The sequence below is a fragment of the Aricia agestis genome, chromosome 7, assembly GCF_905147365.1.
Source record: "Aricia agestis chromosome 7, ilAriAges1.1, whole genome shotgun sequence".
Classification (NCBI taxonomy): domain Eukaryota; kingdom Metazoa; phylum Arthropoda; class Insecta; order Lepidoptera; family Lycaenidae; genus Aricia; species Aricia agestis.
In genome coordinates this window covers 7349181-7377134 of record NC_056412.1, presented here as the reverse complement: position 1 = coordinate 7377134, position 27954 = coordinate 7349181, and the positions used below count along the sequence as shown (strand labels likewise).

At 36.6% G+C, this 27954-nt stretch overlaps 1 protein-coding gene and 1 long non-coding RNA gene across 6 annotated transcripts in view; one reads left to right on the top strand and one right to left on the bottom strand.

The window, feature by feature from the left end:
* LOC121728826 (LIM domain only protein 3) overlaps positions 1–27954 on the bottom strand; it is a 68985-nt gene that overhangs the window by 15750 nt on the left and 25281 nt on the right. The window contains exon 1 of one of the 4 annotated variants that reach the window (XM_042117133.1): positions 8698–8717. The exons of 2 other annotated variants lie outside the window; for them this stretch is intronic. Coding sequence is in view for 1 of the 2 variants with exons in the window: in XM_042117130.1 (XP_041973064.1) it covers positions 2589–2597 (9 nt within the window). In the remaining variant the exon portion in view is untranslated. Of the gene's footprint in view, positions 1–2588; positions 2613–8697; positions 8718–27954 lie in introns of those variants that run through there. One more of the 4 variants, XM_042117130.1, reaches the window with a different exon arrangement.
* Positions 6468–17107, top strand: LOC121728828. 2 transcript variants are annotated; one of them, XR_006035869.1, is made up of 3 exons: positions 6468–6481; positions 12632–12723; positions 17092–17107. It is a non-coding gene; the product is annotated as an uncharacterized LOC121728828 (long non-coding RNA). The 2 variants fall into 2 exon arrangements; XR_006035870.1 differs by lacking the exon at positions 6468–6481 and adding an exon at positions 9435–9445.

Sequence of the window (27954 nt, the reverse complement as noted above, 5' to 3'; positions counted from 1 at the left end):
CTCCTAAAGTAACCGCGACCGAAACTCCATAGTTGCTGGTCGTTCTCAGCTCTATAGGGGTCATATACACATTCAGTCGTTATATAATAACGAAAGTCTAGTTGCTGGCTCTTGCTATTGTACAAGCCTAATAACTTTCCCGAAAAAGGCACAAAAGTCTTCACGTAAATTATCTAATAGAGCAAGTTGCTCTATATTCAGCAGCCGGTGAAGCTGGCTAAAAAAGCTGTTAACTGTTTAACATCAGCTAATTAATCAGAGGCTAACTAGGTTTACATGGAGCGAAATCCACGATACATACATTTTTCATTGTCTATTGATGGGGAAACAGTAATAAACTGATTTTTATCTAGTTAGATATTCTTTTATAGGCTAAATTGTACATATATATTCATACATAACAATATTTTAAATGAGAAAGTATTGGAATCTGTCCGTAATTATTTTTAGTGGAATTTTCAGAAGATATTAATTAGAGTCCCAGGAGGTTAAAATTTACGTTCCTACACGATCATTTAATTTTCATTAAAAAAAAGTTTCATTCAAAACCTAATAGTTCAAGAATAGATATAAAACAATAATTTAATTAAAGAAAAAGAATAAAAAGTCAAGCATCTAATTAATTAAAAATAATAATATGAATATTTAAAACAAATTTTTTTTTTAAATATCTGCCGAATTTTAATATTAATGATCATTATAAAAATGCGTAATATAATAACTACCCTAATAAGCGTATCGGAAAACTTTTTAAAAAGTTACCTGACCAATTTTACAAGAAAAATGATTTCCGCAAAAGTTAAACTCGGAATGAGCGAACACGTCGTAAAGTAAATTAAAGTTAAGCCTATTACTGGAGTGAGTTATAAAATAAAGCCGAGACTTCATACATTACACGCCGATAACCAGAGCAGACTCGAGACACAAGCCAGGCCCTTTTAGTGAAATTGAAAACTTTTTCTGTTACTCATACCGACCGCGACACCGACCATTTAAATCAATTGCCTTTTATAATTAACTTACTCCATTATTGGAGTGCACTCCCTCGTTACTTCAATTAAAATTCAATCGTAATAATATAGATGTGTATCGAGGAACTTTTAATTGCAGAACTAATCAAATGTATTACTATCGAGTGCTTCCCTTTTGCAATATTTTCTATCGTTCGTTGGTAGGTAAATATTATGTTATCCGGGGATGATCAAAGTACAAAAAGTATTTTATTAACGAGTAGGTAACTGAACTATTATTTGCTTTGATTCACCCTAGGCGAAGGTATTGTAATATTACACTTAAATATTCGCTATTTTTCAGGAAAATAGCCGCAGCCCATTTCTTCGACGAGACCGGAAACTACAGTAGTGCGTTTTAATATAATTAAACTGATGGCAACAAGTTTTTAATTGGATAACATAATTGGATCCTCTCATATCGTAATGGATGCCCGTATAATGTAATATAAATAAAACTAGTCAATTTGATTAGCGTCGCCTCCATTACTGGTTATTACTTATTACAATATCGAGCGACGTCACGGCGAACGATGTGCTGCCCCTCTGCTGTCTGCAGCTTGGGAGGGCTATTAACCGACTTCCAAAAAGGAGGATGATAGGGTACAAATATGAATAAATCATCCGAAGTGTGACTACGGAATATAGTCACACTTCAGATGATTTATTCATTAAAGTTTATATTTTTAGTTTGTAAGTAAATTACTATTCATCAACAAAATTAATATATTTGTATCTATTTTTCCTCGTAAATTGCAAATTATATTATTTGGCTAACTAAGCCAGAAGCAGCTTAATATTATTCGTGTGTTCAAGGCGTTTGTTTTTTTTTTATGTGTGATGATTATTATTGATTATTTAGTTCTTAGTTTCATATTTCAAGAGTTATATTTTCCGCATGATATGAAATTCACAACTACAAAGATTTATTTTCGGCCGGCGGACGATTCAATTTGTCAGAAGTTGGAAGTATGAAGTATAAAGATCAAAATAGAAAATAATTTTGTGGAATTGCATCCAGATTGACTGAAATAAAACTTTTAACGATTCAGTCTTAGACTTGCGATACATGCTTTGGCACAAACGGCCAGTTTGACCGGATGCCCTGGACTCACTGAAAACCGGTGTCCATTTTAAAAGGGAAAACCTTAAATTAATTTAAGGTTACAATTTACAACTATAAATTAATTTAATTTTTCAATGTACACACTACAATATTTACTGACATCATAATATTATTATTTACTAGAAATATTTATTTACTTTTACCGTTTTTTGTCGTTGTTCCTATTTTTTTCAAATTCAATTGAACTTTACTTAGCACCCTTAAAAAACCCTTAAAGTCGATTTTTTTGGCAGTACATTTGTGTCAGGACCTAAATTAAGTATTACGAACGCATTCAAATGCGTTCGTTGAATACTTAATAATTAATAAAAACTTTAAAAAAACTCAATTTATTATCAAACTTACGCTCAACTTCACACTTTCTACAAGTACAGCTATTTTTTAATAGTACTAACTTCTCGTGAAGAATGAATATGTTTATATTTAGGTATACAATAATTCCGTATACTTACAATACTCATAAAGTTATTGCACTAAGACGAAGTAAACTCACAATAGCGCGCGTGCTCTCGGCTCGGGGTCACGGTAAACACTGAATGAACCACGAGCTTTTATCAGTTCCCAGCCCTTCCTGTGATAACAGCCTGATGAACAGTTTAATGTAAATTATCAGGGACAATAAGTAATGTTAAATATTTTCCTTACGATACCTTTTAAGTTTGTTTAATAATTAAATAGTTTCTATGAAGAAAGACTCGATGTTGTGTTCAGTTTATTTGTATTTTTTTCGGAGCCTGACTGATTTTAATAAAATTTGACAAGGACTTAAAATAAATCACGGAACAGGAAGTTAAAATTTAAAGCGAAAAATAAAATGTTATTTCGGAATTTTATATGTGTGAATTAACTCGTAAGTCGTACTATCGCAGTGGAAGCTGCTCTAATAAGGTTACTTTAATTGGTTGTCTGACTGTCTGTTATATCGAGTGAGAGTTATCGCTCTACAGGAAGTACAGTTTCGTTTCCGCGATATTTTAAACCTTTGTACGGGGTACGTCGCTAAAAACAGCCAATTTAATCTCGCCGGCCTGTAAAAATATATTTTTTGTTTGATACATTTTTTCAACACCTGTTGCTTTTGTTATCGTACTATTATTTCGTACGGACCGAAGCTTATTTTCGAGATTGCTCGGCCACGTCGAAAAAAATAGTAATATTATTTTTCAATTCCCATACAAAGGTGGTCGGTTCGGCGCCAAATTGGTTGTATTGTCAATTTGGGCAGTGCGTGCCGGAGCGCAGATGGAATGTTTATTTTCAATTCCCGTCGTTTTCCGCAGCGCCGGCCGCAGGATTAGGCCGCGGCGCCACTATCGCCCACCGCCGCTAAACAAAACATGCACTTCTGTTAAACTTTATAACAAAATGCAACCCATCAGGCTGTATTCAAAGAGAAAGCCCGCGAAAAGTCGCTGTGGATGTAAAAATGTATAGCATATTTCATTAAACTAATGTATTAACTCCCCTGGGCATTTTGGGCTAACTTGACAAAAAAATGTATGTCATTGTTTTTTCTTTATTTGTGTTTTATATGATTTCGGGCTTTTCTCTTAATATCGAAATACATAGAACGCTATCTAGTATCCTGTGTGTGTCATTTTTTTAAACTAAATACATAATAACCCTTAGGGTCAATTCAGACCGCAACGCGACGAGGCGAGGCGAAGCGCGGCACGGCATAAATGTGTATGGATTTGACAGATTTCAATTGGATGACACGTCTTGCGAATCTGTCAAATCCTTTATATAAATTTAGAATTGCATCTACGTGTCGCGTTGGGGTCTGAATCAACTGTTAATAATAATTAGCTCGTTTTAAATTTATATAGACACGAACCATTTGGTGCCACTTATGACATACTATAACCACAAAGTACGTTCTTCGTGTTTATACCAGTAATTCAGCATAAAAAAACATAAAATCTCAATAAGTACCTGTCTAGTTTCCTTTACAAAAGTAATGATATCCCACCTTACATGTAAAACGGAGGACCAAGTTCAATACACAAATTATGACTGGCTATGGGAGCCGCAAAAAGAATGGAGATCTAAATCAGTGCGAAGTTCTATGCAAAATCGAAAAATGTATTTATTAGGAACAAAATAACATTATTGAACAAATATTAAAGTTGCTGTTATTTATTATATTTTTGACTTTATTGACTTTTTTGTTTATATATTTGACTCGGCCAATTTTTATCAAAATTAATATATAGAATAACTTCAAACTGGCCAAATACTTTTACAACTTTTACTCAAAAGGTTAGTCGATGAACTTCGCACTGAATATACGAATATCGGATAACCTCTACGTGGTGATGATAAAGTACTATATCATCGCAGTAATTTATACGTGGGAGAGCCATGCTTCGGCACGAATGGGCCGGCTCGACCGGAGAAATACCACGTTCTCACAGTAAACCGGCGTGAAACAGCGCTTGCGCTGTGTTTCGCCGAGTGAGTGAGTTTACCGGAGGCCCAATCCCCTACCCTATTCCCTTTCATACCCTCCCTTATTCCCTTCCCTTCCCATCCCTACTATCCCCTATTACCCTATTCCCTCTTAAAAGGCCGGCAACGCAGATGCAGCTCTTCTGATGCTGCGAGTGTCCATCATGGGCGACGGAAGTTGCTTCCATCAGGTGATACGTTTGCTCATTTGCCCCCTTATTTCATTTAAAAAAAAGTAATACATTGGAAGCGTGTGAAATTCGTCAATTTGTCGAGTCACGGGTGAACCTGGCTATGCTACGTTGACAGTGAGCGTTACGGCCGCGCTGTTAAATCGCGCTGACTAGCGTGCCGCACGACTGAACCTCTTGATCTGTATTCAGTATCACGCCTCACAGACTACAATTAAGGTTCCGTAGCCAAAGGTAAAAACAGGACCTAATTACTGAGATTTCGCAGTCTATCCGCCTGTCTGTCACTAACTCACTAGGCTATATGATATATCACAAGAACTACCTGATAGCTAGAGTTTAAATTTTGACGAAATTTTGACCGATATTAATAAATCGTACGGAATCCGTCGTGCGGGTGTTTAACTCGCGCTTGGCCTATTTTTTATAAAGTTCAGAAGCTTACGCTGCACACAATATATGAATATGCAAAATTTGAAAAGGATTTTCAAAAGGTTATGTTCAATAGATATAATTGATTAATAATAATACAAAATATCTAATAATGTGATGACTGATCAGTAACCGTGCCTTGGCATCTTACATGAAAATATTTTTGTTCGTATGGTCTTTTACAGTCCACCACCAGAGACCAGATATACTAAGTCTCTGGTACCACGTTCCCACGTTGTCCGGCTAACATATTACATTAGCAGCTTAATTGCACCTCAAAGTATCCCCGGAGAGGCAGGAAACTCAAATATTAGCACATTTTATTATCCTGTTTGCTCGCGACTTCCTCTGGCGCCGCCGCCGGCGGAGCTACCGGCCGGCTCACAAAGGGTTACACTCTGTCACCACTCCCCTACAACAGCTTTTAACTACGAATAATAAAAACTAAGGAAGAGTAACTGTGTCAAAAATTTGTTCCGCGAGTCTACAAAATGAGACCCCAATACATGCATACTTTATGCATGTATTCGGTACACAATTGAAGACGTAAGTAGAAGAACACGATGAGTAACAGTAAAAAAATTGTGCATGTTATGTGTAACCAGATATATTAGTCAGGTGATGATTAGATAAGCTGTTTAAAGGTTTGTTCAAATTTTAAAGGAAAAAATGAGTAAATGTGCGTATGTCACAAAATGTTAGTTATCGTGTTCACTCACGTCTTCAATTTTGTGTATATAAGTGACAATAAATTTACTGTTAACGGATTTATTATGTAAAGAGTGTTAGAGTTAGTGTTTCGTAACTATTGTCATAATTTTTGTGTGCGAAAAGAAACCAAATTCAAAACGGTTGAAGTATGGGAGTTACGTTTCCTTAGTTTTTATTATTCGTAGGCTTTTAACTTCTTGAAAACGTTACATTGATAAAACACAGAAGAATTCGATTGCATAACCGTTTTTGATGGTGCTTTGTATGGCGTTAGATATTGAGTAGAAATTGTTTGTGACGAATAACGATATCTTTGTTATTCACAGAATAACAAGAATGATGACATACAAGTAAGTGTTAATTTATAATTTAAATAAACAACCTGTCTGAAAACAAAATTGGTAGAAACCATGTTTACGAACCAACGCCTAGTAACGTTGTTGTATTACCCAGGTACACTCACAAATATAAATTTCAACTGCTCATAAACTTGTTGTATACTTTTTAGGAAAAATAAGAAATGAAGCATGAGTAATGCGGTGTGACCAAAATCGTGAATTGTGTAGTGGCTTGTACCGCAATTTTCCTGCCCTCGATCGGCGGCTACTTAAACGCAGTGTTTGCCAACATTATGCCCGCGGCAATTTGCCTGACATTTTCCAAAAGGGCTCCTTACTGTTCGGTTGCTACTAGGAAATGCTAATGCTAAATTGACATTTATAGAAGGCCGATAACCACTGGAAAGGTCGTTTATTATTCACTTCTGTGAAATTTTCAAGGGAGCTCCTAGAAAAACATTGATATGGACAAGTTTTAGTACGTAAATTTTGTTGGTGAAAGGTATTCGTAACATGCCGTTATGTTATTAAATGGTAGTTATCCACTCATGTCTTCAATTCACTAAGTACGAGATACAAACTCGTTACCTCCAGTAGGCGTAGCATGGTCACCATAGAAACGGTTTCTTTCTACGGAAGAATAGGCAAAGTGGCAGTTAGACAAGACAAAGTGACATTTGGACAATGGAAATCCGCCATTTTATCGATAAAATCTATCAGTATGTCGAGTCTTTCCCATGTAGTCTACTGTTGTTATGCTAGCCCTAGAGGATGTAAAGAAAGGTCGTATTTAAAGAAAAATTGTGACCGAACATTATACGTCAATAATGTTCGGTCACAATATGTGGTCACAAGTCCTATCCGGCATCCCAATACAATACGAACGGAGCGGGCCAATAATGCTCACGGCGCGAATGCCGCGTTACACGGATACCATCGGCCGGGCTTATTAACTCTCCTTTAATTAAATTATTAGAAATCTCGTGCGGGGCTAATTAACGAAGAATTCCAACATTTCGGTCCACCTATCGGGTATTAATTAAAATTGTCAGACCCGCGGGCGGACGAGAGTTCGCCGAATATCGAGTCTATTTAATGCAATGATCACTCCGCACTAATTAAATTACGGAGGTAATGGTGCATGCACGTGATACCACGTGCGCCGACAGAGCGCCGACTTTACAACACCCGACATGTTTGTTCACAATATTTTAATTATTTAAATTCAATTAGGTAATTACGCTCGACTCGAGGGCCTCCTCGCCGGTAATGTGTTTTCATATTTCGTGGACATTTCGTTTAACTACGCCTACAAAGTCTATATATTATTGAAAGTATGTGAAAAACGTCCGATCATTCCAGTTGACACCACCAAAATGACACCACCGGTGGTGTCATAATATGGAATCTCTAGGTCTAGTCCATATGACACCACCGACTATTAGTGATGTTACATCTTCTATCTATATATATTATAAAACTCAAAGGTGACTGACTGATTGACATAGTGATCTATCAACGCACAGCCCAAACCACTGGACGGATCGGGCTGAAGTTTGGCATGCAGGTAGATATTATAACGTAGGCATCTGCTAAGAAAGGATTTTGATAAATTCCAACCCCAAGGGGTTCAAATAGGGGATGAAAGTTTGTATATAATAATACTTCTTAACGCAAGCGAAGCCGCGGGCAAAAGCTCGTAGTAAATAAATAGTGATGTTACATTTTCCTAAGGTAGATATGAAAACTCCAATTAAGTTCAAGCACTAAAGTTTATACATATTTATCTGTCACTCAAATGGTCACCTTGATAAGACTAGGGTGGTGTCAGATGGACTAGAGATTCCATATTATGACACCACCGGTGCTGTCGTCTAGGTGGTGTCAAGTGGAAGGAACGAAAACGTCGACGTGCCTAAAATGATCGTGGCTGCCGTGTTGCACGGCACCGACGGCTTACAAAATATAAAAACTAGGCCTTTACATCCGTTGTGGATGATTTATACAGTATTTTTCAGAGCGAAGTAAACACTCCTCAAATATTGTAGTGCCTGGGACAAGATTTTTAAATGTCCGTATGGTTGCCCAAGCGCATACGGCATTCTCGCATCATAGTCGGCCTAGTCCAGAGGAAAGAACTAGTCAATACGTCTGGGACCAACTATGTGCGGGTTTCCTCACGATGTTTTCCTTCACCGTACGAGCGTCCGTATTATGTACTTGAGATCAGAAAATTTCTCATAGGTACACGCCTCCACCCGGGTTCGAACCTGCACTCTCTAGGAGTGCGAACCGAAGTTCTACCCATTAGGCCACGGACGCTTTACATAAAAAAAATATAACGCTAACCTTAATCGCTTAATTTTGTGGTTTTCCTAGTTATAACTGTTTATTTTAAATAATAAATGTTTCCATTGTCCTTGACAGATAAAACTTACTTTCTACTCGTCGACGTTCATTTTGTGATAGGAAAATTCAGCATACCTGAAAAAAAAAAGAATAATTTAATTCATTAAATATTAAAAGCTGTTAGATACTTTGAAGAACATAAACTACAAAATTACTCTCAAAATTTTTATAACTGTATTTAAGATAATAAAACTAATTAGTTTCATAACAATCTAGACACGCGGTAGCGTGTCAAGCCAAGTGTTATCTATTTGTGATTGCTATAAAAAATAGATGTTCAAGAAAATATTATATAAAATATAATTTATATTTTTTGTCGTGTAATTTTAGAACTTATACAAGGTAACATGTGATAAATATAATAAATACGATAATTAAACGCAAATGTACAATTCCGGTAACACAAAGTAAACTCTACCCACAGTTATTACAGCACAAAAATACACGTCTCTATCGATCGCGCTAACTCCACAGACATCCTCAACATATGTTTTAAATATGTTCATAATTAAAACCATATTCCCATTATTAGCACGCTAAAATGTATATTACATTGGCGTTTTAATGAAATTGAATGTAAAACGTAATATAAAGTAAATTTCCCCATAAACGTCAGAATTTCCTGCGGGCCGTAACGGCGTAGGCTCGACCATGCTGTGGGCGCAGCTACATTAAAATGAGTAATTATAATAAAGCTGATATGTCCTCATAATTAACTAAGCCCGATGAAGAGTGCTGCGGGAGCGCTCGCCCGCTAAGCGATGTCAGCGCTTTATTGTACGACTTTATTCTCCTGACTTACTTATTTTACGAGCTGTGTCAGATTTGCGTGTTAAAAACCTTGACAAATTATAAGCCTCGCTTAAGACTACTCAGTTTTCACCTACGAATAATAATTTATTATTCGTAGGTTTTCACCTAAAACGTAATAAAACTATTCAGTAATTTATAGGATGAGAAGGAAAGAAATTGAAGTGTAAAAAGTATGAATTATTATTGTGCATAGTTTATATCTAGCTGTTGAAGTCAGTGTATCGTTTAGTATACTTATCCATAATACATACGTAAAATAAAAGAACAGATTAATATACGTCTGACGTATCTAAGTTATACTGTAAGTTTTGACCACCATACGACATAGAGCTATGCTAAAATTTAAACCACTCTTCGTTAAAATTATACCACTCTTTTCGTTAAAAATATTCCTAAGCGCTGTTATAGCGCTGCAGCGCTGTACGGCGCTGCGCGGTGGCACAGCAGCACTAGCGGTAATTAGACGGAGTGACAACCCACTCCCGCCATAAAGCGCTGCAGATTTATCGCCGCAGATTATTTATATTATGTTTATTAGGCGCTGCCCTCCGCCCTCCCGCTCCGCGCCCAACGGGCTTTCTACTAATTGAATGACGGGGATTTTATGTACACTTACATGATACCTGCCGCTAGTTTTTCCTCGTATTCGGTTCTATTTTTGACAGATTTTCTGAACGAAATGGATCCAGCTAATGAAACAGCAGTATATAACACACAGTCAAATATACAATAGAGTATATTTGATACCTGAAGGCAACCTATTCACGGCCTGAAGGCTTCCTATGGATATCCATTTTGGCATCCATTTGTTGATTGCCATCGTGATAATATTATATACAACGTATGCACAATGGACGTCGATCATGCGCTATTATAAACGATTTTGCCACTGTACGGGTTCGTCTCGTTATTATTTTGTCTTTCGTCAAACAACGTGGAGATCAGTATCAAAACTTTGAACCGTTGAAAGTTTGATCTGCAGCAAAATATGCAGCTCTACTACTCTTTAGACTAATAACTTTTGACTAATGAGAATATAAAGTCTAAACTAACGCTGCCATCTTATGAAGGTAACATTTGTTTAAAACAAAAACATTTTCACTCAGGGCTCCCACACGAAACTGCGAATTCGCACAGATATTTGCGATGCGATGCGAATTCGCAGTTTTGTGTTGAGCCCAGAAATCAAAGTAAAATTCTGCATGAGGCCAAAATTTTGAATGATAGCTACTACTCATTCATGACAATTCCATTCAAGAACCTTTCCTTGAATATGTTTTCTTTATCGCTAGCGGGATACAATTTTCTCGCATCTATTTATACTTTAATACCCATTGAAGTTCTTACGCGGGATTGTGGCTCTACCTCCATTATTGGATGCAATTATGCGAATCATACATTGTTTTCGGATGTTATTATTAACATTTAATTAAAAACGAACGATAATTTGAACCAGTTTAATTTGCGGCAGTAATAATATTATAAGTAATTATTTTGTGATGTTAACAATTCATTCGAATACGAGGCGGGACCTTTATATTTGAATTGAAGCTTATGAATTATGATGTAATATTCAAAATTTTGTATTGTATGATTTTATAATCGTGATGTTCGTGTAATCGTTAGAAGAGCCGTCAATTAGGTGCGACTGACTACACTATATTACACGGCCCGTTCACCGTTAATTTGCCTCCACCAGGACCTTTATGCCGACGACATAAAGATCATTCTCATAGATTTTGGAAGTAACGTAACGGACTTTAACTAGCCGTATCACCATAAATCATACACCACGTACACAAGTCATTTTGGCAATCACTACACCCGTGATTAACTACGTCTCCTCCCCCCGCGTCCCTGTGATATATTGTCAACCAAAATAACCGATATTTTCGTGTAAACGTCGCGTTTTGACAGCCCTGATATCTTATCACACATTTCTAATGCTAGGGCTGCCACATTGATCGAAGTACATGATTTCCCATTATTTATTATTATTTTGGTAGCGATCTAATCGATAATAACTAAGAATTAGAGCTTAAAAGTTTTATATTTTAATATTCCCATAATTTAACAATCTCCACAAAACTTTGTGATACATGATATTTCAGCGAAACAAATGTCTAGGAACCTCAGTTACACATGTAAAATTAATTAACACCGATTTAAAACGAGTCGAAAAGTCGGCAAAGTAGTGCACACGATATTAGGCGTTGGGCCCTAAATTCTAGAATTTGATTTGCGATGGCAAAATTAAAATTGTCCTTATCCACGGGCAGCGTTATCCGCTCTCGTATCTTTAGTTGATTTGTTGCCTTGTACCGGGCGCAGTGTGTTCTGAAGCTAATTAATTTTAATTGGATCGCAATGCATCTATTGTATGCGCGACTTTTGACCCTCGCCTTTATTTGCTGCGTTATTTAAATTCTTCGCATCGGTTTTTGAACGTAATTTGCTTGTCCGAACGTTATTTACAGTTGCCGATGAACTTTTGTAGATATAAGGTTAATTGATACATTTGTTTAAATTCTAAAATTCTGAATTAAAATAAATTAATTTCTTAACTTCTTTAGAATCCAAATTATAATAGGACGCTGTCAAGCATTTGTGTATCATGATATCATCCCACAAAAAAATTACGTATCGAGAGTTGTAGCCACTTTGTGTTATTTTAATCATAGGTGCAAGACTGTATTCATAATTAAATAAGTAAATTAATTTTGTGGCTTAGTACACAAATGCTTAAACCAACCAATTAATTCCTTCTTCAGAAATAAAAATCAAGATAAAAAATGATTCTTTAGATATAATCTGATTCCTTAGTAATTAATAATTATAATATCACTACATTTACCCCTATAATTTTTTTCTACCAAAACGTTTTCAGATAACCAGTGATTACCCAAATCATGTGTGATATGTGTAATGCGACTCACCTTTGGACAAATTCATTAATTTTTGAAAATGAATAATGATACGTGATAATACGAGTACACTTAGCTCAGCTATCGTGTCCCAAAACTTGTAGCACATCTGCGATTGTTTACAACAGACAATATTTCAAAAAAAGAAAGAGCACAAATAATATTATTAGTACGTGTTTGCCAATTTATATAGCTAAAGCCATAAAATTCAATTTGCAGTAAAGAGTGTATAGCATAAACAGTGGCGGCCTTAGGGGGCGGCGAATAGGGCAATCGCTCAGGGCCTCGCTCTTGCGGGGGCCTCGCACCAAGCAAAATGTCATAAAGTGGTATTTTATTTGAATTTTTGGCGGTGAAATCCCGGTGTCGGCGACGAGACGCGCGACGGTGGATAGACGGCCATAGGGAATCGCAGAAACCGCCCGGGGCCTAGCAATGGTTAAGGCCGCCACTGAGTATAAACGATTGCACAGTATGCGCTAAGTTAATCTGCATTACGTGGTAGGGTAGAGCCGTGAGTTGCGACGGATTTGCAACAATCGTTATTAATTTTCCGCTCGTGTGCCCGCTTACGGAACCAACTCTATGAATTAAAACGTCAAGAAATGTCCAATGTCTGATTAGATTTCATTTGTTTTTTATTTTATCTGGCTTTTCACGTGCTTATGTATAAAAGTATGTCATGTGGGCTTAATAAAGATTATTGTTTATCGGGGTTGATTCACGTAATATTATAATATCTATATTCCATACTCATATTATAAATGCGAAAGTGTGTCTGTCAGTTACCTCTTCACGGCCAAAACCACTGAACCAATTTTGCGAAAATTCGTATGGAGATACTTTGAGTCATCCAGTGTATTATTATAACTATTATAAGTACTATGTAGTGCGCGAATTTCCTCCCTTACCAATCTAAAGCGCCTACCACAAATAATTCTGCACAGCGCGCAGCGCGTCTACTACAATGTGGTCTTCGTGCTTTCTTTGATTGAGTAGGTAGGTACTTGTATATTCAGTGGTAAAGTAGTTCACCTGTACGAAGTTCTGAATAACATTTTACGATTCTTTTAATGGTACCTTTATATTTATAGCGAACATTAAGCGGTCATTATGAATTTTATCACTCGAATCCAAATTACTTTTACATCGATAAGTCGCTTTACATAATGCGTCGTTACTCATAAAACGTTATCATAACGTCTACCCTATTCAGCCAGGGAGCGGGATAGCTGTGTGAACACTCAGCCAACTGAGCATTGAGCAGGCTGCAGGGTATGCCCACAGACATAGATCAAGATAGATACCGCATGTGTATGTACTTCGCGTGCCATATCGCGTTCCCAAACGACGAGCAATGCTCGTCTTTCGAAAGTATCTATATATTAATACGTGAGAGAAAAACTTTGTAACTCTTTTTACGAAAAATGGGGAAACGTAGGTGCATGAAATTTCGCACAGTTATAGTTTACTAGCTGTTGCCCGCGACTTCGTCCGCGTGGACTTTATAGCTGTTCCCGTACATCGATTGAGTCGCTTACGCGCAAATCAGAAAGTATATTGTGTGGGAACCGCACATTTTTCCGGGACAAAGAACATTCCTTGTCCCAGATTCATATTAGTATCCTTATTTTCCTGTTCGGAGGTATCTCCAATCTCCATGCCAAATTTAATCAAAATAGATTAAAAAGTTTAGGCGAGAATCATAAAAGTTTATTGTGCGGGAACCGTATATTTTCCAGGATAAAAAGTATCCCTTGTCCTTTCCCGAGACTGAAAGTATTGCCATACTAAATTTCATCAAAATAGATTGAAAAGTTAAGACTTTAGGCCATAATCATAAAAGTTTATTGTGCGGGAACCGTGCATTTTCCAGAACAAAATTAGTATTCCTTGTCCTTTCTCGAGACTCAAAGTATCTCCAAATTCCATCAAAATAGAATAGTTTACGCGCAAATCATATAAGTATATTGTGCAGTAAACAGTTATTTTTCCGGGACAAAATGTATAACAGAAAAAATTCTTCAGTAGTTCGTAAGATAAGCCCTTTCAAATAATTTGCCCCGTTTTTTTCCACATTTTCATCTATTTCTTCGCTACTTTTAGTCTGAGCGTGATAAAATATAGCTTATAGCCTTTCTCGATAAATGGGCTATCTAACACTGAAAGAATTTTTCAAATCGGACCAGTAGTTCCTGAGATTAGCGCGTTCAAATAAGCCCTCTCAAATAATTTCCCCAAAATTTTCCACATTTTTCTCTATTCCTTCGCTCTCATTAGTTTTCGCGTAATAAAATATAGCTTATAGCTTTTCTCGATAAATAGGCTATCTAACACTGCAATATTTTTTCAAATCGGACCAGTAGTTTCTGAGATTAACGCGTTCAAATAAGCCATTACAAATAATTTCTCCCGTTTTTTCCACACTTTCCTCTATTTCTTCGCTCCTATTAGTATTAGCGTAATAAAATATAGCCTATAGCCTTCCTCTATAAATGGGCTATCTAATACTGAAAGAATTTTTGAAATCGGACCAGTAGTTCCTGAGATTAGCGCGTTCAAACAAACAAACAAACAAACTAACTAACAAACTCTTCCGCTTTATAATATTAGTATAGATATGGCGAAGGAGTGCATCGAGCTAATATTATTTTAAAATTATGCTTTTATCATATATATTTTTAACAAATAAAACGTTACACACTCTACGACACTACTACTAGGAAAAATGACAGATTTTTGAGTGACAAGCCTATACATACGAATTATACTCTTTTATTTATGGTTAAAGTCTGTTGACATCAAGTTGACAAATTGAAAATGGATTATTGTTTTTTTTTATTTAATTTTAGACATAGACATAATATATACTTTATAGGTTTATGATTTTAGATAATAATTAGACAATGCTTAAACGGCCAGTCTGAGATCAGCTGAGTCCCAGAGACAAGAATTGAAAAAAACTATGATGTAGTCAATATTTTTTACAAAATATAGGTAGTAGTCCTATGTCGTTGCAAGTAAGGTCGAATTTCGACCATTGGGCGATCTCTAGTTTTCTTTAGTGTGCTAACGGAATTGGACGTCAATCGGAATTTTAAAAATGCCTAATTGCCTAAAAGTGCCGTATTGAGCTGTAGAAACGTTGGCCTTGATAATGGACACGTTTCTTATCATCGGTACGTCACAGTAGGTACTAAAAAAGTGGCACGCTCGTTTTCATACAAATGGAGCGACATGCGGTATCTATCTTGATCTAAGTATGTCTGTGGGTATGCCCGTCATAATATCTATCATACGCACGCAGCACGCTATTCATCGGGGTCGCTCCGGTGAGCGCGCTCGGGGCAAAAAGCGGGCAAACGTCGCTTACTTGTTTAACTCACGAGCGCGGCTAATTGTTCGCGGCAGTGACGGCGACAGCTCGCGGGGCCCCCGGAGCCCCCCGGAGCCCGGCCGGGGTCACGTGACCCGTCACTCGCAGCGAAATTAAAACATTCCGCTATTATTATTTTCAATTCGTCCCGCGCATCCGACCGTTTGTATTGTCCGGAATGTGAATTGCATCCTTAGAATCGTTCGCGACGTCATTTTTAATTTCAAGCCTGTAGTTAGAAGAGAAATAAAATACGAGTACTGTATTGATGAATTTATATTTATAATAACGATCGATTTACTATTACACTCCTTAACGTAACGAGCTTATTAAGCCGCTTATTGGTACCGCTCGAGTCCGCTAACTGGCAACTACATAAGTTTCTAAGCTGCATGAGTTTCTATTGAGCTGATAATAATACAGCTTCTCTGAATCTAGTGGTGCCACAATAAATAAAAATGAGGTAAGTAGTGCTTCGTCGCAACGGTATACTCCGTCCCCATCCATTTTCATCTAATTATAAACAAATATTGAAATTTTTTCCAAATTACTTAATATATGACATTTTTTATTCACGATGAATATGAAAACAAGAAATTGGTAGATTGTAGCTGCCCTGAGGTACTGAACTTTGCTTGCATTTAAATTAAAATGTACAACGTACTATAGCGGCGGAATATTATAATTTACTAGCTGTTGCCCGCGACTTCGTCCGCGTGGACTTCAGTTTATAGCGCGCGATGTCAACAAAATTGGTGTCAAAAGCTTTTATAAAAAAACCCCAAGACAGCTGTGCAGTGTGCACATAATATTTTATTTTTTATTAAAATTAAACTTTATATATTATGCCAAATTTTAAAGCTAGAGGGCTAAATAAGCCCCCCAATTACACAACTTTACCCATAAACTATTTATCATTGATAACTTTAAGGTTACGTCACTGTATATAATATAAAGTACTGACTTATTAAATAACGTAATAATATAATAATAATATCTATGGACGCTTCACACCACGTCAGTCTGGCCCCGTGCTAAGTACCTGAAGGACTTGTGTTACAGGTACCAGACAACGGTAAAATATATTTAATACTTTTATACTATACATATATTTAAGATTTTAATAAAGAAATAACAATCGAAAAAAATCGAGACTCAAATGTAAGATGATACCACCTCTTATAGAAAGATGTTGGGCAAGCGTTAGCGCGATGTAAGAGACGCACGGCGCCATCTAGTATGAATTTTTGGAACTAACTTAATTTGAACAAATTTTCGTATTTTCACCCCCTTACAACCCTTTTTTCCAGTAAAAAAGTAGCCTATGTCCTTTCTCAGGCTTTAGACTATCTGTATACAAAATTTCATTACAATCGGTTCGGTAGTTTTGGCGTGAAAGCGAGACAGACAGACAGACAGAGATACTTTCGCATTTATAATATTAAGTATAGATAACATACTATAGCGGCCCGGTACGTACTTCGTTACGTATAAAGGGAAATAATAAGGAAGATAATTGGAACTGGCTTGTATTGTTTTTTTTTTTTGTTCCTCCTTTAACATTTGGTTTGGATAGGTCAGCCCGTTCTTGAGTGCAACTTGTGTTTTTTTTTTATAATAGAAATGCCAATAATAGTATTATCTCTAGAGGTGGCATTAATTGGGTGTTGTACCTTAATTTGATAGCATTCCAGGCTCCAGCTACGCACGCGTAGCTACGCATCCTTTACGTTTAGATTAAATATACCAGATCTATGTTACACTGGAGTAAAACAAATCCCCATACACTGTGGAGCAGATATTTAACCTCACCGACGGATGGTGTAGATATTTAATGATTAAAAATCACCCCAAATCGTGCACACGGGGTACACACTGCACATTACGCTTTTACACTTTTTAATTATTTTTTTAAACTAGGTTGAGTATAGTCAACCTTGCTATGCAAACAGACGGAATAGACAGAAAATCCTAACTAATATTATGTAAAGTGTGTTTGTCTGTTAAATTTTCACGCCTAAGCGGCTGCACCGATTTCCATGAAGTTTTGCTATGGAGATACATTCAGGGACAAGAAAGGACATAGGAGAATCCTTATTGCGAAAAATGTTCGGTTTCCGCGCGATAAACTAATTTCAGCGCATCGGAGTTGCGGGTATCATCTACATCAGCGTTTCCCAAAGTGGGCGATAACGCCCCCTTGTGGGCGCTGAAGGCCTAAAGGGGGGCGGCGTGGGACCTAGAAAAAAATGGGTGCGTTGTGTAGTAGTTATAACATCGAATTGCATTTCACCAACATAAAATGAACGCGTTCACAGCAAATCCGAGTTTTATCTTCTGAACGCCCAAAGTCCGAAGTTATCATAAAACCCGTTCAAGCCCTGTCAGTGTAGTGTCATGGCGGAACGAAAAACATAGACAAAAGAAATGTCAAGATAACAGTTTTGACACATGCGTTTGGTTATTTCATTTATTGTTTCTTGCTATTTTGTTGTTAAATTAACGTGAAAATGCTCCAAGGTGATAAAAACATGTAAAATAATGGCGTGACGTCACGTGACCTTAGATTTATTAATCGCGATCAAAAGAAGTTTATGAAATCCATTCGAAACAGAACGAGATTTACATCACCGCGAGAACGCGTTCAATGAGAACAAAGTTTTATAAAACGAAGTTTTGAGTGTGCCTGGTGAAATCCCACCTTTAAATTTCAGCAAAATCGATTTAGCGGCTTGGGTGTGAGGAGGTAACGAACAGATGTATCGGCACACTTTTGCATTTATAATTATTATTACTTACTATGAATAATATTATATTAGCATTAATGTGACAAAACCTCCGACACAAAACTTAATGAACAAAATAATAGCATTTATATTGTATATCATATGGCAAATGCAAATTTTATGTATTTTTAAAAGCTTTTTTATATGGTAATGTACTTACAGATTAAAATATCGACTCGGTAAGTAATATTAATATTAATATTATTATTACTGTTCTAGTTTTTACCCGCGGCTTCGCTCGCGTTAAAGGTCACAGCACACATATCAACTCGGAAAGGGATCGGCTCCGTATCACCTCGAGCCGTTCAATATTGTTTGTATGAAACTCCCTACTATACGGAACCGTAACCACAAACGTAATCGCCTCAGCTCGCAAGGGGACAGCAGTCGGCGAGCCGTAAGCGAGGTGTCGCCTAGCCGTAGCCGAGTTGACGTACAGGCGCTACTGATACGTTTTGGTAATACGTGCATACGTTAGGTTGACGCCTAGTTGACGGCGAGGCGAAAGGCGATCCCTTTCCGAGTTGATATGTGTGCTGTGACCTTAAGAAGTATTATTATAATTTAGGTATCAAAGTCTCAGCCCGATCGGTATAAAATTGACAAACTTTCATCCCCTATTTTATCCCCTTTGATCAATTATCAAAATCCTTTCTTAGCGGATGCCTACCTCATAACATCTACCTGCATGCAAAATTTCAGCCCGATCTGTCCAGTGGTTTGGGCTGTGCGTTGATAGATCACTATGTCAATCAGTCAGTCAGTCACCTTTGAGTTTTATATATATAGATTCTTATGATTTCATAACGTCAATTTTAGTCATTCGTTTATTCAAATAATATGCTACCAAATACAACACAACACACACTTTATATGGTTTCATTATAATTAATATTATAAATAATATAGTAAAGGACCATTTTAAATAAAAATGTTAATTAAAATCTGTTGTGTGCTGTCGCTACTCACTCCCGTCGGCTACTCGCATGCCTTAATAATGGAATACAAGTTTGCGTTCAACAAACAAACTATTTTTAATTTCCGCTTCATTTAAACGGGCATAGACGATATAGAAAAAATAGCAAACATTCGTAGTGAATCCAATAGGCTAATCTGAATTATTAAACCCCTCGTCTCCACCTGATCGCCTCCTCGCCATAATAGAAATGCCAGGGACTTATTATTAAAATTGCTGCTAAATTGCTCCCCTCTTTCCTTGAATTTCGTACGCAGCAAGTTATTGAGCAGTGGCCACTAATATTTGTCGTGACTTTAATAGTACTAAACAATCGTCAGAGAAAAGTGTTTTTACTTCGCAAAACTGATACTTACAGAGCCTGTTATCTTATATCTTTAAACGAGCAATTCTTGTATATATAGGTATATAATTAGAATCTCGGAATCGGCTCCAACGATTTTCATGAAATTTAGTGTATAGGGGTTTTCGGGGGCGATAAATCGATCTAGCTAGGAATCATTTCTATAAAATGTCATTTTATTCGTGTTTTATCGGATACCGAGCAAAGCTCGGTCAAATAGCTAGTGATTTTTAATACATGTAAGTAATGTTTAACTCTTTCTTTCTTACTGTAATTTTCGTAGGAAACAAATTGCATATAGTAGCTTAAAGCTTAAATAATAGTAATGCGACCACCACGATAATAATTATTGTTGGAGCTTTGAGTGTGCGAAAGCTTAGTTTGTGTTAATATTAGTCGTTACTCGGTACTAGTGAGCATCACTAGTCACCACTCATTAAGATAACATTACAAAGGGTCTCATTTAGATATTGTTATGAATCATACTCGTACTATTAGATTACAGTTGTGTCTGGGTGATTTGCCTAGGGATATAGAATAGAATAAATATTCTGTGTGTTTATTATTCGTATATTATTATTTATCTTCATTTTGAAAATTAGGGTTATTTTTCAACGTGACGTCGCGATGCATTTTTATTTTTTATATTTATAACATTAAAAAAAATATCAGGCAGGTCTGCTCAACAATGCGGACAGCAAATATGTCAATTCAATGTGTATTTTGTTGTGTAGTGCATAACGTTTAGTTTTGAATGATCCATATAACATGCATCGCATCGCCGCTTCACGTTGCAGTGTGAACTGAAGCTTATTCGGTCAATAACGATTTAGTGTCGTGAGCGTAAGTTCGGCGGCGATTCCGCGGTAATGTTTTTTTTTCGGCGTCAATTCAGCGGCGTTTGAGACACTGAATACTCGGACAAAGTTACGCAACTAATTTTCCGCCGCGTAATTTCGGCTCTTATCGTGTCAGCCGAAAGCGTCGGAACGTAATATCGGCCACGGAACTTCGGCCGCGTATCTTCGGCATGGTGTGTTTAGTTTACTCTCAATCATCAATACAGCAGCACGTAATAAGTATGTTCGTGTCACATGTGTCACTAGATGTAGTTTGAGCACACAGTACAGCTATAATGCTGGCGTAGTTTGAGGGTCAATTTAGACCGCAACGCGACGTATAGATGCATTTCTAAATTTTTATGGATTTGACAGATTTGCAAGACGTCTCACGCAAATGTAAATCTGTCAATTTAGTACAAATTTAGAAATGCATCTACACGTCGCGTTGTGGTCTGAATTGACACGGCTTGAAAATATAGAAAACTGATATTTCGTGCACTATTGATTAAACAGAGCGAAATGTAACGCTTAATACGAACCGCACCAATTTGTTACAAAATTATTTCAGCGATTAAAATTCAATTTTCCTGTAACTACTTGGTGTACGAACACAGACTATTACCTGCTTCATCGAATATCGGGATAAATAATTACATGATTGTAAGTAATTAAGCCTTTTTGAAACAGTATAAGTTATAACATTATATCAAATTATAAGTATATTAGGGCATTCTTATAATAGGGTGGACAGTGAATAGGGTGGACACTCATTTATAAACAGATGTGAACTGGTTTTATAAAAAACAAATATAACGAATCCACTCGAATCGAAACTATACAGGGTGTAATAAGACCACTTCCGATAACTTTGGGGTATGATTATACTACATTTTCTGATTACGAATATGTATTTTTTTTTAATTTTTTTTTTAATTTTTTTAATTTTTTATTCTTTATTTTTTTATAATTAAAACCCTTTAAACATGATAATAAACCACATAGAAAAATATTTTGAAATATTTTTTTTAATTTTATTATTTTTACCCCAATAAGCATTTGCAAGCGCGCGGTCATTGTTCTCGTGACCCGAGTACAAAGCCGAGAACGTTGACCGCGTTAATCAGCTGTTAGCTCCGGCCTACGCACGCTAAGTCGAAAGGTCGTATGCGACGAATGACGATACACTACTAGTTACGACAACACACAGAAACCCTAATGTATGTGGTGTCTTTTCAATTTCAAACCCATGAAGGTCACCATGACGTGGAACTTAGAACTCTGACCTCTGACCTCTCATCTAAGCTATTTGCAGTGTTAAGAGTTTAATGGTAGCTCATGTAGAAAACTGTAAGTAACTGTCTGTGCATGTGTAACAACTTACGACAGTATGGCAAACTTCTAAGATTATTAGACTAGTTAAAAAGTTCATCGTAAGTAACGAAACCTATGCGGATGAACTTTTTATCCGCAATCGTCACTTATCAATCGAAATAACAGATGATACACGAAAAAACCTCATACATAAAACTGGCAATTAACTTACGTGAAAAATGTTGAGTTCAAGTGTTCTTACTTCTTTATGCATTTTGAAAATAGTCCTTAACACCAAGCAATAAGACCAGTCACCACCAAGAACGTCAAAAACACACACCACAAAGTATTTTATTACAACTGAAATAATAATCAATTATTAACACTTTACACAATACTTACTTGAAGTAATTGTTAAAAAATCAAACTTATGTCCTAACAACTATAACAACCTATTACCTCAATGCTCAAATGGCTACTAAATTAAAAAATCTATTTTAATTTTTGAAATAATGTTCGTCGTGTATCGACTTTCGGAAGTAGTCAAAAGACACCGCACGGCGGCGGCGGCTTGCTTTGATCGCGGCGCCGACAAAGCGCGCCGCTCTGCAGTTGTGCACCACGCACGTGTCGCTAATCCATTTCAAGGACAATCTAAGTGTTGTACCCTATAAATTCAATACTATTTTGTCGATATTTAAATTACCATTAAATAATAAAAATTATAACTATTATTTAGTAGATCTCATCTCATTTTTTAAATTCGATACCTACATTACCGTGATAAAGTGATTGTTATACCGTGGTACGCGTTATGCGCGTCTACGTATGCGCGTATAAGCGTCTACGTACCAATGAAAATACTTTAATAATACTTACCTAATTAATTAAATAACTTTTAATTATTGTCGCTTTTCTTAATATTGAGTAGGTATTTGTTTATTTTTAGTTTGACAGTAATCAATACGTACTCGTATGTAAAACAATTAATACGATTTATCGATAAAAAAATTATCGATTACTCAAAATATTCACATTGCACAGGGATACATCCCTATTATTTTACAAAGTTTTTTCTTCAATTTTGTTCAGTCGGCTGCCTAACACGCGCCGTGCTGGTGTAGGTACTGTGACGTTTTTGTTTAAGTTTTGTAATTTTACGTTTAGATGTTGTCATATTGCTTGTTTTGTGTATTGTTAACTATTTTTTTATGTTTGTAATTAATAACGGGCCGTGACAAGATACGTCCGATGAATGTGCGATGCTTTAAGGAACAGGTGAACATCGTCGTCGATAGACGATAGTGCGGTTTAAACAGTGCAATAAAAAGTGTTTAAAGAATTGGAATGTCTCCTGTAATTACTTTTGTTAAGTGTTGAATAACTCTGCAATCTACATCGAGTTAGATGGATCATGGAGCACAGTTAGAACTGCATTTCATAAAAGCAGACAGCTGATCACAGGTCAGTGAACATGTTATCACGTATGTTTTCCATTGATATGTATTGATAGGTGCAGTAGGTAACTTTGTATGTATTTTTACAGATGTGTAAATTGGATGATGATCGGATGTGAATTATGATTTCTTTTCCTTTTTGGCCGGAAGTAAAAACTGAGTATTTTTGAGTAAAAACCTGAGAAACGGTAATTAATAAATTGTAACATTTTGTTAAATCGTGAAAACTATTGTAATTTAATAATCATTACAATATTGGTGGTTTATTCACTACCTACGGGCTAGGGTATAGGGCACACCACGATCAGCTGTTTTGTCTTAACTCATGACTAGAGCAGAGCCGCGCGCGCGGTATTCGGCGCGGGGGGGCCGGCTCGGCGCGGGGTTTCATTCATCGGCGGCGGGCGATATTATCGCGCATTAACTGCACGCATTATACATTGCGTGTTGAAAATTTTGACTATTTTAAAAACTGGCGATTACATGAAAATTTCTTGCACCAATGGATATATCTCATGCCCTATAATAACCCCACGAAGTTATCGGAAGCGGTCTTTTGACACCCTGTATAATATGGCTCTTTTTAATGCGTACCATGTTAATGACACAAAATATACCGATATAAAGATTATACACTGACCCCCTTACTAATAAACGCTGTTTAAGCTTTGAATAGTTATACAGTGTTTTGTCTTCTTCAATCCAATTAAAAATGTCACTTGTGTGACAGGAACAAAACACTGTATAACTATTCAAAGCTTATACAACGTTTATTAGTAAGGGGGTATTACTATATTATAAAAAACTTATTTAGACATTAAGCTGTATATAGAGCGTTATATGATCTAAATAGTGGAAGGTACCGGGGGAGTTCTGAAGTAGTATTGTGTAGAGTACAGCATCCAGTTTCAAAGCCCGGGCGGCTTCTTGGTAAGTGGATTAATTGCGAAGATGATCTCCAGCCAAATTAGCTGCCGGCGGTGTTCCCTTTCCCGACACAGGCACTTTTGTGCGCGATATATTAGCTGGTAAGCTATTAAACAGCTATAGGTTATATTAAGGTGGAAGGAAACTGTTGTAAGTAGTAAGACGGCTAATAGTATCCATACTTTACTGATATTATAAAATATGCGAAAGTATGCATGTCTGTCTGTCTGTCTGTCACCTCTTCACGGCCAAACCGCTGAACCGATTTTGCTGAAATTTGGTATGGAGATACTTTGAGTCCCGGGAAAATGTACGGTTCCCGCGCGATAAACGAATTTTGGCGCAACGGAGTTACGAGCGTCATATTATAATGGGTTATAATATTTTCAATACCATAGGTTTAATACTTCGATCGCAGATTCCAGGAAATGCTTTTGTATTCTATTGTTGTCGCGATCACCGGTGCTCTTATGGGGCTTGAAGGATTAATACGTATACTAAGTATTTGTCAGTTAGTTATTGATACAGTGACGCTGGTGCGTAACCTAAAGAGGAGATTATGCAATATCATTATGCTGTACTTACGGTGAATTTACTAGACGCGACAAAAATTCGAAAAAAACAAAAACAGGATTTTACTTAAAATTATCTTTTTCATTTAGGCAAAAAAGTTTTGCTTATCAAAATATTACTAAAATTACTATTATAATTATATTTTAATACATAGCACACATCACACGTATACAAAAATATACCTTTTAACTGTGTGATTTGTGCCCGGATATACCCAAGTACACACATCAAAGCGAAACAGCAATTTCAATAAAAAAATTAAAGAAAAAAACCCGTGTAAATGTATAACTCTCGATGTTTATTAGCAGGATGATCCGATGCTAATTGGCTAGTTGGCACGCCTTTATTGACGTCGCCTAGATTATCTGCTTTTCATAAATTATGAAATGCTTTTAGATTTTATTGCGACGTCTCAGAACGTCCCAGATTATTCCGATTAGTGACGTCACAAAACAGAACTAATGTTTTGTACTCCACTCAGCAAATATAAGAATTGTTGGGTTAGAAACCGTCACGGGCGTATATATAGCTTTGATAAGGTGGGGGTGTCCCTAACGTAAAAAAGCGGCCAAGTGAGAGTTGGACTCGCCCATGAATGGTTCAGCAGCAGCCTAAATACCTACTTTGCCTACCGACACGCTCCACAGTATATTAATTATTATTATATTGTAAATAAAAAAAAATACATGTACCTCGCCGATGAAAATCGGTGGGTACATAATATATTGTCGATTGGACAAGTAAGATGGAATATGGATAGTAATGGGGGGGACCCCCAGGACCCCCCCCCCCTTATATACGCCCATGGAAACCGTGATTAGAAATATAATACAGCAAAATAAGGTTTATAAGGTTTTATTTTATTTTTATATGCATCATAGAATAAGATGATAATATTTCAGGCCAGATTGTAAGGTAATATTTTTTTAATTTATGATTAAATTAAACTTCTACATACGTTTTGAGATATTTGATCTCCGACAGCGGTTTTACGTCGACATCATTTTAATGCATAGCTATTAAAGCCTAAATAAACGAATTTAAAACCACAAATTACTAATAAACACATTAACTGCAGTAGTTGAATCCCGGGTATCCAATTATTCACGCTGCGGTTTAGACAATAGGCACAATCCACGTCATTAGTGTTTACATTGCCATTCTTTACATGACTGACCAGTTAGGTACTATACCATAATATAAATATCACACAGTAGGGTCGTCAGCTGAAATAAAACGGGCACAGACTAGTTTAAAGAGAGCGGCTAACTACTAAGGCTGTGTTTCCACCAGAGTTGACCTAAACGTTGCGAGCAGTCTATTTCAGGATCCAATAGAATCACTGCAAAGAACTAGGTACAGGCATATTGAGCGATTCTATTGGTTAAAAAACACACATTCTTCGTAACTTCAGCTTAGCTTATCACCAGTGGAAACCCCTAATACTAATTTTAAAGATACTCAAAATAAAAACATCAATACTATCGATCACAGAAACATAGTCAACTGCAAAATACACAAATAAAATTTTTTTTATTAAAATCGAATGTTTCAAGCAACATCCTCCGGAATAAGCTTCGAAAAAGCGACAAATAACTCAACAGCTGTCCAAACAAGGTATACATCGATAGTAAATAAATCTCAGCAAACAGATCCGGCGAGCATTGGTGGGCAATTGCCCGGAAACCGGGAGGATACTGGGCCGAGCTATGATAGCTCTTTCACTGGCAACCATTAACCTTTAACACGATGAAATCATGATTTTTCTTAAAAGGTGGCTGTTAAATCGGCTTTTTTAATTGGCCATTAAAATGGCAACGAAATAAGCGCACAGCTTTGCCATAAAATCGTTTTCGCAGAACTGTAGAAAATCCAATAATTACTAGTGTTACAAATACAAAAAATGATAAATATTTGTATGGACACAAGGTGTCCCAGTATTATACGACATTTAAAAAAAGGTAATTTGTATCCCAGAATTTCGACGCACCGAAGTTGCGACGTCCGATGTCGAATAACTTATTAAACGCAGCTACAATTAGCGTCATAATAATTCAATCGAGTACATCACGAAACATATTTATTAACAAATCACAATAGAAGCAGGATCCAAATTGGCTACTAAATATTCAAAAGCAATAGGCCGGACGAAACATACACCGGTAATTCCACAATGCCGGTCTAATTCAATTTGAATCACACACAATATTCTATTAATGGTGACGGACAGGTGTAATCAAGCGCCCCGCACGGCCGCGCCGCTCCTGCGCCTGACGTGCGTGACGCGCGTCATGACGCGTCGTCACGCTGACGCTGACCTGACTAATTGGTATATCGGTAACCTCACCACCGCACAACATAATATACCCCCGGGAGCACCATGCGACCCGATGATTAGAACCATCCCGATATCACAATTTCAGACAAAAAACTAAATCAAAATTGGTCCATCCATTTGAAAGCTACGAATTATTACGAATACACACGTACCCTGTCACATCAAAGTTATTACACCCCTCTGTTTACGACGAGGGCTAGCGAAATGAAGCAAAATAAGTGCGTACATACACATACTACGTTTATGTAGTCTATACCGTTTATTAAACCTTTGGCTTTGTGTTAATTACGAGAATTAAGTCCTCGGGAAAGAAATCAAGTTTATTTTTAATCTTTTAACTGTGTTTGTAAGCATTTGTATAAAAAATAACGTTGTCACGAGTAAAACAGAAATACAACTTTACTACGAATATATTATAAATGCTTATAATATATTGTAAATGCTAATATGTACTATAAGCGGCTAATTATAATTAAACTAGCGAAATATCGACGGAATACCGCGCCGGCCACCTCAGCAACAGCTGTCACAATACCGCTAATGAATAAATAATCCAAACAAACAAATAACAAGAGATGCCAATTACACAATACACTAATTAATTCCAAACATTGTGTAGT